Here is a 12,555-nt window from a genome sequence, read left to right as displayed (position 1 = left end):
ACAACAAATAACGGGACACAAAAAATAAAAGAAACACATAGATTTTCAAATATATTTCAGTAATCAAAATATAATAATAGGCTTACACTTGTTATAAGTTACAAATTGTACCGACCGCGTGACCGTATCAAAACTAAAAGAAAGCAAAGAGCGTATCGCAAACCGCTGTACAACACATATTTATTTACAAGCCGTTACTTATGTAACTGAGTTTTCGTTAAATTTTACATCGATTCAGTGCTTTATACACATCGTGTCCTCGCCTTACACATTAAAAAATAAAATAAAAAAACGATTAAAGCGTCTTAAACTAGATGTGAAATTACTTTAACATGTTGTGCATTTAACGCGTTCGTTTAAATAAATCAACTCGCGCGCGGTACTGAGGGCGGGGCTTGCGACCCCCCACCGACCCCCCGTGACCCCCCGGCCCCAGTACCGCCGAGTCATTTACAAAGTGGCTGAAACCTCGTTAATATATTCATTCGATATATCTATAGCTATTTATTATCATCGGTTATTTTTTTAAATTAATACTTTCCCCGTGTTGTGACACGCGTTTACACCTTATAAAATATTGTTTATTTTTTTATTTATCCATTGTTCTGATAATATAAATTATATAGCTACATTTATTTACAAATAGTCTTTTTGGGCTACAGTTTTAAATATTTGAGCCTGTTTCGATGAGTTGGACGCTGGTAAATGGAAAATAAAAAATATATTTTGCATTACCACTTAAAATATAAGAAACAGGCTTTAGTCAAATTAAATCTAAGTAGGCAAGCATCGTCAATTCGCTGTGTGTACAAAAAAGAAAACAAAGAACAAATTAAATTCAGTAAAATATTCAGGAACTTGTTTCTAGTGAATTTATATACATTTTTTATTCATCTTAAATTAATTATCACAAATAAAACATTTTTTGCAACTATCCATTATATATGAGCAAATATAATTATTTTATACTACCGTTGGTCGTTCGCTGCCTGGTTGGTTTAAGGGGCACTAGTGACGTCATACTTTTTTTATGTTTTTTTTTTTAAGACAGCTGTCATTTATAGTCATCATATTGCTACAGAATTGTGATAAGCTGCCAAACAATTTGATGTCAACGATTACAATGCTGGCTAAATAACTTAAAATTTGTCATTTTTTACCCACCTTTTCTTTATATGGCTATTAATTAATAAGAAATTAGAGCTGCCTTGATTGACTAAACAATAAAAGGATCAAAATGCACCTGCAATAGTTGAATAGTGTGATATAATTAAGGCGTACTGTTGTTTAAAAATATTATAAAAAAAATGTGTATAAACAGTTGCATAATAAAGAAATAGTCGTTTACATATTTCTCATTGATGTTAGAAAAATTCAAGATATATAATATAAAAAATGATTACATTTGATTTTACTTTCGGAAAAAGTTATCTGCGAAAAAGCAACATGCATTGCTTATAGAATGTGGAACGAAACCCGACAAGAACGTCCGTGTCGTTTGAATGTAATTGGTATATAGGTAACCACGTAACTTACATGTCGCTGTCCCAACCAATCACAGTCCAACGACGCGGACGATCGTGTCGTGTTTCGCTTCATATTCTAAAGGTGATGTTGTTGATACCACATGGCATTGAATTCAATATGGACGAAACACGGACTATGCCTGTAGGAAACAAGTATTGTAATATAATGTTTTTTTAAGGAATCTATTCGATTCTTTCCGAACCTTTTACAGGGCATTGTTGATAGCACTAAGTGAGTTAAAACATTAAAATATCGTACTTTTCAATGCTGTACAAGAATGAAAAACATAGACAAGACGTCTATTCATTTATTACTTAATGCAGCGCGCTGGATATAGTAAAAAAATTAATAAGAATGGAGTGCTAATCAAAGAAGATTAGTGCAACAAATACCTAATAAATATAAAGCATTAATATATAATATTGTACACGGAGTATCATAAGACACTATGTTTGTAAGGACATAGATGACAGCTATCTTATCTCTTTACCTCAGAATATGAATAGGTACCAATAAGATTTCACTATCTAAATAATAGACCTCAATGATTTTATACAAAAATCCGAATTTCGTCACTGCGTTTCATTGCCCTTGTAAACCCCTTTACCACTTCAGATAATCACAACTACGCCCACACAAGCCCAACCCGCCCACATTGTGACATGTCACCCACAGTGACAAACGTGATAGCGTTGCGTCACTGTCACACACGCAATGACCGTCTCTTCTATTCGTATATATGTACATTGTTTGAACGAAAATATTATATTAAATACATTTTGATACAGAAATATTAATGTAAATCAAAAATTCTCGTAAGAATATGGACATTAAATATTCACTACATGGATATAAATGTTGAGATGTTTGCGAGATGATCGATATAAATCATATCATTAAAATTTACGCAAAACATTAACTCCCTTATTTAGAGACGTTATTTATCTAAGCACGGAGTATTGCTGTGATAACAAGTCTGTTTCTCAGTGCTGACGGCATGGCAGCCTGCGCAGTGCGTAGACGTAGGGCCGTTGTGATTGGCTAATATTGAGATACAACTTTAATCTAGTTGGCTGTCAGATAAATAAAGCTGAGAAACATACTTGTTATCACAGCAATACTCCGTCCTTACATAAATAACTTCTATGAATAAGGTGGTAAATTACTAGATAACGCAACGATTTCACTGACGTATTCTCAGTCGGAAACACTGACCAGTAGGTGATCGAGAGGCCTACACGACACGACGTCCTCTCAACACTCCCCCATAAAGATGACCTACTTAATAGATTGAAACTGGTCGGCGATTACGCCTTAGAATAAGTAAGCAAAACCGTTGTGTTATCTAGTACTTGATTTAAAAATAATATCGTTTAATATTCGGGTAATCGAAAGTTGATGTATCCGTATTGAATATGCATTGAGTATTGACGTGTATGCACCGTGGCAGTATTTTTAGTGATTTATAAATATCGATAAATAATTCCGGCGCCCGAATATATTGATCACACAGCGTCAGATATTTACCGACATTTATACTGTCACACATGTCATATTTAAATGTCAAATTATAATTGTCAATAGTTTAACATCCAACCATGTATATCCATGCGTATTATCATATAAAATTAACTTCTATCTAAGTCACGGCAAAACACTTCCGGTATACTTTCTTTGAGCTGAAATGTGCAAACGCGCGATGTTGTGCCGGTGTTGCCATTTACTACCATTTCTGCCGGTTTTATGGGACAACCGGAAAATTCCGGTTTTCCGGAAGTATTGTGAAATATTTTTTTACATTAATTGAGACCTTATCAACCACTGGTTACAGTGAATATATTTCTATATGAAAAATAAAATAAATTAATAATATTTCGATGTGAATATTTAAAAACACGATTTTTAAAGATAAAACGTAGTCAAAAACGATATTTAGCCTTTATAAGCTACGCTCCCCTTTATTTACCGCATTTTAAAAACGTACCGGTGTGGGGGAACGCAATAGTCAACGCAATACTGCAATGGACAATTCTAAACAATAATCTTCAGTTATGAAGCTTCCGATACCTTCGCCTCTGACTCGAATTTCAAGAAATAACCCAGGCAACAGGAGGTGTGTCGTCTTGTTAATACATACAGTTATTGTTGACATTGCGTTTTCAGGTAATCATGTTTGATCTTCACAATGCCGTAACATTTTTATGTTTACAAAATAATATTGAATGACTCAGATGTACGCACTGATATTGCGCTGTGTAAAAAAATCTTTCATAGTTGAAAGTCATGGCACAAATTAAACTTTACGTTGGAGTCGGGAACGTGTTTAAAGTAATAATTTTTCAACTTAAAATTAAAATCACTGTCACAAATATTTTTCTGCGTACCGGAAAAATTGAATTCATATAGAACCGGAATAATATAGGTTATTTTGTGTGTCGGTAATGAGTGTGGTATGAGAGTGGGCAGGCAACACCGCCGCGGTCCCGGCGCGAGGCGGCTAGCGGCCGCGCCCGGCGCCGGCGTATCATCTGCGGAGCACCGCCAGCGACAGCGCCGGCGCCAGCGCCGCCCACAGCCGCGCCGACACCCGCGCCGACCCGCTGTACATGCTGCTTTGCTCGCACGTACCTGGAAACAACCACGTTTACACTTGCAAATGGCAATAATGTACTATTTCGAACTTAGACGATAATATCGGTGCGGTAAAAATCAAAGGTCTATCATAATTAAAAAAAAACGTCGACAAATACCTATCTACTAAACTTAGGTATTAGACTATAACGGGGTATTTGTAAACCATTATTGTATAACGGAAAATATTTTTACAGTTCCATAAAAACCGGAATAAAAATTCCGGAGGTCGTGTGTAACGTACCGTTGAGCGTGAGGTTGTACGCCTTGTCGCCCGCGACGCCGGGCTGCAGCGCGCGGTCGCACGAGTGCGCCGCCGCGCTCACCTGCAGCTGCTGCGAACTGCCGCCGCGCGTGTCTGCAACCGCACCGCACACTCAACAACTACTCCTCGCATGCTAGCGTGGATATGCATGTAGCCATTTCTACTACATAGCAATGCTCAAGGATTAACGTCTAATGGATACATGTCACCAATTCCCAATGGAGTGATGATGATATAACAAATCTGACACTTCCCAATGGAGTGATGATATAACAAATCTGAATGTGATGATAGATGGATGTTTATTGACAATCATTTAATACACAAATAGGTTATGTACTGAATAAACTTATTTACTACTTTTATCCCGGAAAAGAGTTTTCACTCGAGTAGAGTCGTGGGGAATGCCTAGTAAGCACATTATGTGTCTAAATAAATAAAAGTATACCGACCGTTCCTCAGGTGCGTGGTGTATATGAAGCAGAGCGCGCGGGGATGGTGTCCGTGCGCGGCGTGCGCCGGCGCCGCCACCAGGAACCCGCGCGACCCCTCGCGCCAGTCGCCGTGACACGTGTACACTGCAACACACAACAAACGATACACACGCTGACTCAGACCCGAGACACTTATAAATCGTTAAGTAGATTCTGATTGACTGAGTCAAATTTGCGTCACCAAGTATGTCAAATGTCAATTTATGACTGTATTTATTTATTGATTAAAAGAACAACAAAAACAATATAAGTAAGAGTTTAGATAATATAGGTCTAATTACAGGTCCCACAGTCAACGGCTATTAGTACTATACCTGTGCTGGAGCAGGCGGATTTGAACTCGATGGTGTCCTGCGCGGCGCCGCAGCCGAGGCTGGCGCTGTGGTAGTCGCCCGACACGCACTCCGGCGCGCGCGCCTCCTCGCCCTCCGCCTCGCCTGCACACACACCACACGTCAGCTCGAGATATCTCCGACAAAATAGCCTTAAGCCATGTTTTGTGATGTTCGATCCAGGGATATGTCCGTAAGTTTTATGACACTAGAGATCGAATCCAAAATTTCAGTTTTAAGTAGTTTTACCCAAACAAATTTTTATTTGAGTATCCATAAGTTTCGGTACCTGAAAACTTGTTATAACTAACAAGATCATTTTAATAGCATTCTTAATTTATCACTTCACTGTATCACAGAATGAACCTCTCAAATCTCACCTATAGTAATTTGCTGTCGCCTCCGACGTCTATCCGCGAGCGAACTGACAACAGAGTACCGGCCTAGTATGGGACACCGCTTTGGAGTCAAGGAAGTGGCTGAAAAAATAAAATAAAATATTGATAGGTGCATCTTTATTACTGTGTTCTTTTTACCTATTAGATGCGTTTGACTAATCATGTTATTTTATTTTAGAATAAATAATTAAAAGGAATGTATGTTGCGTTTTTTTCTAAATTATATATCGTGAATTATTGATTGGTAAATTAATTAGTCAAAGAATTGGAGAAGTCAATGATTGTGTTTGAAGGAGTCAGTAAGTTTGATGGACCGCGTCAGTAAGTTTGATGGACCGAGTCAGTAAGTTTGATGGACCGAGGCAGTAAGTTTGATGGAGCTAGTCATTCTATATGACGTCAGTGACGTTTGTGTGTACCAACCGATGAGAGTGAGCGGGTCTGGCTGTCGGCGGTGTGCGCATGCGTCGGACGGCGCGTCATGCAACGCGCTGCCGAGCGACGCCTCCAGCACGCCGCCCGCGCGACGCTCCACCGTCACGCACACGTGACCGGACTCACTGTAGAACAAACATCAGCAATTAGTAAACTCGCGATAGGAGTCCCAGGAACTACGAAAGGTTTCAAAGCCGACTTGAACCGGTTTTCATTTCTTTCATTGCTCATTTTGAAAACATCTCATAATTCCTAATACTCATAAGAAAAAAAATGTTACCCGTCGTTGGTTAAATAAATTATATCGGCTTGTTTAAAACAAAATATATACAGGTTGATCCCGAAACACAATACACTTACATGGGTTAGTATAGCCAGTTTAATACTTTGTGTACAGTGCTCGCTATCCGGGCAGATATCCTACCACCATCCTAGTCATGTCCACATGTTCAATACAGTGTGACAAGACAGTAAACTCACCAGCCCTTGGTGAGATGCGCCACCAGCTGGATGTACTTGTTCTCGCGGTGCTCGCGGATGGAGTGGCACACCAGCCGCTTCTCCTCAAACGACCCGTCTTCGTTCATTATCTGATAATTCATTACAAGTTTGTAAATAGGTGTATTGCGTTGTATATGTAGTCAGGTGTAATCTATTCCTGTTTGCAGTATAAAATATTGATTTACATCCCGACCAGGAAAATAAAAAACCGCATTATATTGTGGGAAAACAATGGAACTAATTTCTTGCATGGAAATACAAACTGTCGCCCTAAAAGTAGTTTTTTTTTTCTTAGTCATGCTACAAAGGCCTGTGTTGTGTAATCAACATGTGTAAGTTACTAGCGCAGACACAATGTAAAACAATGTTCCAGATCACGTTATTTTTTATTTTAAATGACGCTTAGTATTGGGAGAGCGAGATTCTTGGGCATTTAGCTTTTTATGATTGTGTCTGACAAAATATAATAATCTCCGGTTTGACTGGTGATGACCTCAATAAAGTTGCTGGTCCAAAATGGATAAGGATAGCGAGAGATTGAAAGAGATAGAAATCTTTAGAGGAGGTCTATGTCATAGACAAAGTGTTGGAAGTATACCAATCTTCTAAGATAAAGAAGTAACTACATTATAGTTCATTGTAAACATTTTAACATCAATGATTGATGATTGATTATACCTTGAGCGTGGCGTTCTTGGTGGTGAAGTGGTATTGGTGGGAGTGATCGAGACTGAACCACTTGTGATGCTGCACTATCCAGGAAGGGAAGTGGCAGCGGTTGTGTTCGTCGTCGCCTGCAAACAAATTCATACACATTGTTATTCAGAGAAAAATGAACCTTTTGGAAAGGTGTGGCACAAATAGAGGCACGCGTCGTGAGCACGCTTGTGATTGGTCGGTTGAATATCCAACGCGCCGACGTGCAACACGATTGGTTCTTTAGTCGATGACCTTGATGGGTATTGGCTTACACGTGTCATGTGACGACTTTATTTTTTTTTAATTTTTGATCGATATAGTTTTTGATACTCTTTTAACCTGTGCCGTATGCTGATGAGTATGTCATATATACACGATGTGGTTGTTGATAGACTCGCCCCCTATCACATCATGGGACGGAACACACTTGGCGAAAAGTGGGTGCCCTGGTTGCGCCTCTGCATACCCTTTCGGAGATAAATGCGTGATGTTATGTGTGTGTGTTATAACTTACTGCTGGTAAGTTTCATGGTGCGGCTGCCGTCGCTGGGTGAGGACAGGCCGTTGCATGTGGCGTCGCCCGACTGCGCAATGCTGTACGTCATAGTCTTTTCTGTGTGCTGTCCTTTGTAGATGAAACATCTGAAATCGTGAGATTGTAGCGTTATTTATTTATCCTTTCCACTACAAAACTTCAAAAGCCAGCACGGTCTATTTAAAAAATCAGATGAAAATATTCCATTATTGCCCAAACATAGGAAGATTCTTATTTTTAACATGGGAGCATATTAGTGGGAAAAATAGCCCATGTGCTAATCCAGTATATGATTTATTCCTGTACCTAATTTCATCCATATCTGACTAGCTCTCTCTGCTTTTACTTCTAACAAATGTACAATCATCTAAACATTATCACAAACTTTTGCATTAAGAGTAAGACAAGATGATACCATGTTTTGCCCGCGACTTTGCTTTTGTAAGTCTTTATTCAGTATACAAGTCCAACTGTATATTATCCGGTATGGAAAGTAGCCTATATGTTTATGCAGGACTTAACGTAGGTTGCGGGACGAAGAGAGTTTGCTATAACAAGCCATCGTTGGTGCGTATGCATAGAATGCCGCTTTGTGCCTAGCGTTGTGATGCGACTGTGATTGACCGTCAGATATCCTGCATACAGGTTAGGGTTGTTACTATAAAAAGAGGACCGACCTGCCTCGAAGCTCTACAGACTTGGATTTTACAGATAGCTTTTGCACATAAAAATAGTCTTAATGTGACCCAAACAAAGACGCCATATTTTGCGCTGACGACGGGCCCTATTCCATGAATATGCCGTCACTGGTGTAGTCACGCTACTGATTCAAGTGCACGAGCAGTTCTCATATTATCGTTTGTAAGGGGTGAATAAATTTTTTATTAGAAAAATCCATCTTAAAGATACCACTCCAGATTCAGAGGCGTTCCAGTTCTGACAGGCTTCCTACCCAAATGTCCTCTAAATGTTTTTTGGTAAGGGTTCCTAACCTATGCCGGCATACTAAAGCTCGGAGTGGTCTACTTGCGCCTGTGGGAGAGTACCCGTGCCCTCACCTGTACGTATCCTCGTCGGAGGTGATGGAGTTCCTGCGCTGCACCTGCCAGATCTGTCCCACCAGGTACCGGGTGGAGCCCTCCTTCCATGTGGCAAGACACACCAGCTCCTCAACTGAAACATTAAAGTCATAGCATTAATGTAGAATATATTGTGGTTCAGTGACAGCAAAGTAAGCTCACTGCACCCGATGGTGAGCGGAATAGGGTTTAGATGGATTGTCGATTGACGAGATATGATTATTCCTCGTCAGTCGATATAATTATGCCGGCTTGTTTAGAAATCGTTTAATATCTTGTCGTCAATTTTAATCTATCTTGACGCCACTCCACCTACTATCAAGTGTAGTGGAGTCATGGCATGGCGTTGCAGGGCAGAACTAAGGAAGCCATACATAAATGACGTCACACGAATTTCATGATTATTTGACCCCTCCCTCTCATCTTGTCACAGTAATTTGAAGGACTCCTTCTTGGTGTGACATTACATGTCTTCCAATTTCAGACCCAGAACTGAATAAAGGTGTGACGTAACTTATGGATGGGCCCTAATGTAGATAGTACTAAATTTCTTGCCATTTAGTCAGTACTATATATTAGATTGCACCTTTTGTATTTAGTCAGCTTAGACATTTATGTGACGAGTAGCATTTACTCAGGCGTTATGAAACAGCCTCCATGTCATACATTGATTCCTACGTACCGTTACTCTCGGAGCTAGTGAGGTCCGGACAGGCCATATACCGCAGGAGCAGCCGAGAATCGTCCGTGCAGGACTCGGCACGCGACGGTGGGTTCACGCAGTCGCCAGAACCCCTGGAATAAACAGAAATTCATTAAATAGGAAACTAGTCAATACATTTTTTTCAAGTCACAAATTTCCTTAATGTTCCAGATAACAAACTGTCAATATTACACACATATAGTCAGGGCTTTATTTCCTCGAGAGAGATAAGCCACTAGGCAGATATGCAACTGGTGCACTCACTTTTCGCCATGCGTATTCCGTCCCATGGTGTGATAGAGGGTGAGTCTATCGGAGGATGGCGAACGAGGCAACCGCCCAGGACCTTGAGCTTGCAAGGAGGATGGTAAAAACAAATTACCGTCCTTTATAGATCGGGTTAAAAGGCCTCCTAAAGATCTTTCATCCAAACCACTGCATTAGAAAAAGCAGTCATTGCAGATTTTAGACGTTAATCATGGTAAAAAGGTACTTTTTGGCAGTCTCATTCTTCTTCACCTTTTTAAAGTCCACTGCAGACATAGGCCGCCTTTAAAGATTACCAGACCGACCTATCAAAAGCAGACTGCATCCAGCGTGATCTTGCAACCTTTATCAAGTCGTCTGTCTTCATTGCAGAAGCGCTTCGAACACTACACTTGCCGGCACCTAGTATACATGCCAGAACTTTTGCCCCATCTACCTGCTGATGCTAACTGCCCTGCCCAATGCCACTTTAGCTTTCTAATCCGCTGCGACATGTCAAGTTTCGTTCTTTAACAGTCCATACACAAGAAATCCTTACCGGTTGTACGTGAAGGTGAAAGGCGCCGGGTGGAAGGGGCACGGCTGCGGGATCGGCCGCGGCTCCTTCCTGAACATGGAGTACAGCGGCGCGTCGCCCGTGATCGACTCGCATATCGTCGACAGCGAGTCCTTCGGCGAACAGTACGCTGGAAAAGAAAACACAACAATTAAATGCAGAAAAGAACAAAACACTGGTAGGTCGCTTGTATGCGAAGAGCTGTTTGGATAGATACTACCGTAATGCCTATTTTTGTCAAGCAGCAGTGGTGTTCGGGTTTGAAGGATATTGTAGCCAGCGTGATTACTGAGCATTATGGGACTTAACATTTTATGTCTCAGGTTGACAAGCGCAGTTGAGTAACACAGTACTTTGTAATTCAAAATCTGTTTAGTGCTGCTCCTGTTTATGGGTGGTAGTATTGCTTACCCTCAGACGAGCGGCATGCTCGTCATGTTATTCAACTGCAATACATATATAAAAAAAGCATAGCATACGCCTTATAGGGAATATTGTGGCACTACTCGCATGGAAGTCTTTTCTCTGAACAAATATACTGATATTGTGGGGCGTAGGATCGGCACGGAACGCCTTTCCGTCCCCACAATGAGTGCTGGATTGCGTGAAGGGAGGTGGCAATGCCAATTAATAAGGCCCGGGAGGTTTTATAGCGTATATTCACTATTCACACGTAAAATGTTACAATGATCCGGCGGACACACGGTAGCGGCGTACGTTTCGCAGTGCGGCGTGAGCGGTGCAGCATGCACGTCGCTCTCTCCTTTTCTTGCACTGTTTTTCCTGGCTGGAACACTTCAGGGCTTCTTGTTTTCTTCCTTTTCTTGACTCGAACTAACTTGCTGGAACTGGAACTGTCGAATGCCAAAATTGCATTCGCTTATATATAACCCGGCTATCCCGTAGGGAGAGCCGCCAAAAATAGAGCCTTTTTGCAGCCTCATTTTCACTTCCTAGCTATCACTATTTTATAAATAAAAGTTGGACCTCTGAGTCCCCTATGCGAAATTTACACGGTTTTATAGATAAATTAATTACATATAACTATACACAAAAATCATACTCCTTTGTGCGTTACGTAAAAAGTTATAACAATAAAACATAAGAAAATTGTCTACAGACGACGCACAAAGGCCTTAAAAACGTTATTTACTTTGATATGAACTTATATACAATACCCATGTTTACGGCATGGGGTAGGCAAAAGCAAAAACTATGTCTATGTAAAGTTTCTACACTGTCACTTCAATATCTCGGTCGTGAGATCGCTTTATAACGTACCACTAAAAAACAGTCACACACACGTGCGCGGGCGCATTGTCCGTCCCTCTCTGGGTGTGTCGTTTCGCTCGACACACCTACTGCGCATGCGTGAATGCGCTGTCTCGCTTCTTTTTTCGTTGTGTGCGTCCTGCACATTCTCCCGCCGTGTATCGCCCAGCGTCCAGGGGCGATACATTATGTAGACGTGCAGGACGTGCTCGCCGCCGATTGCGGCGCCGCCTCTTCGTTGCCGCCGCCTCGTCGCTCGGGTGCCGCAGGGTGCAGGAGGACGATTTTCTTCACGGGGCGTCGTAGCACGCCTCCTGCGTGGCTACGTCCACCGTGCGCGTCACGCCGTCAGGTCCCGGATGCGTAGCACAGATGCGGCCACGCGCACGATGTCGCCGATGTGTAGCTCTGGTCCCTTGCTGCGGGGCTCCCGCCGGTTGCGGAGCTCGGGAAGGTACTCGTAGCCAGCGGGTCCAGAACGCGTCGGCCAGCTGCTGCGACGCTCGAAGGTCGGCATGTGTGCCGTAGCCGTGTTCGGCTGGAAAATTAGGTGCGGCGAGTGGGCCCTGACAGCCCAACAGAAAGTGGTTAGGCGTCAGGGCCTCCGGATCTTCGGGGTTCACCGACACATGAGTCAGTGGGCGGCTGTTGACTGTGAACTCCACCTCGGCGAGTAGTGTCGACAGCGTCTCTTCATGTGGCCTCTGCTCGTGAAGCACCGTCGTCAGCGCGGTCTTGACCGACCGCACGAGTCGTTCCCAGGCGCCACCCATGAATGGTGCGCCCGGAGGGATGAAACGCCATCTAATCGCCCTCCGCGACGCCTCTTGTTCGGCGCCAGCGAGGAGGGTGTTGCGCAGC

General features: G+C 42.0%; 1 protein-coding gene across 1 annotated transcript in view; it reads right to left on the bottom strand.

Moving 5' to 3' along the window:
* Window positions 1-38: 38 nt before the first annotated feature.
* Window positions 39-12,555, bottom strand: part of LOC115453552 — a 140,745-nt gene continuing 128,228 nt past the window's right edge. The window contains exons 5-16 of the mRNA XM_037444384.1: window positions 10,405-10,552; window positions 9,579-9,691; window positions 8,876-8,990; window positions 7,797-7,924; window positions 7,262-7,377; window positions 6,563-6,672; window positions 6,071-6,207; window positions 5,630-5,728; window positions 5,232-5,354; window positions 4,876-5,001; window positions 4,403-4,516; window positions 39-4,155 (exon numbers count right to left, since the gene is read on the bottom strand). Coding sequence (XP_037300281.1) covers window positions 4,052-4,155; window positions 4,403-4,516; window positions 4,876-5,001; window positions 5,232-5,354; window positions 5,630-5,728; window positions 6,071-6,207; window positions 6,563-6,672; window positions 7,262-7,377; window positions 7,797-7,924; window positions 8,876-8,990; window positions 9,579-9,691; window positions 10,405-10,552 — 1,433 coding nt within the window. The 3' untranslated portion in view covers window positions 39-4,051. The remainder of the gene's footprint in view (window positions 4,156-4,402; window positions 4,517-4,875; window positions 5,002-5,231; window positions 5,355-5,629; window positions 5,729-6,070; window positions 6,208-6,562; window positions 6,673-7,261; window positions 7,378-7,796; window positions 7,925-8,875; window positions 8,991-9,578; window positions 9,692-10,404; window positions 10,553-12,555) is intronic.

This window comes from Manduca sexta, chromosome 28 (assembly GCF_014839805.1).
Source record: "Manduca sexta isolate Smith_Timp_Sample1 chromosome 28, JHU_Msex_v1.0, whole genome shotgun sequence".
NCBI lineage: Eukaryota > Metazoa > Arthropoda > Insecta > Lepidoptera > Sphingidae > Manduca > Manduca sexta.
The sequence above is the reverse complement of the archived record's forward strand: the minus strand, read 5'-3'. Positions and strand labels throughout refer to the sequence as shown.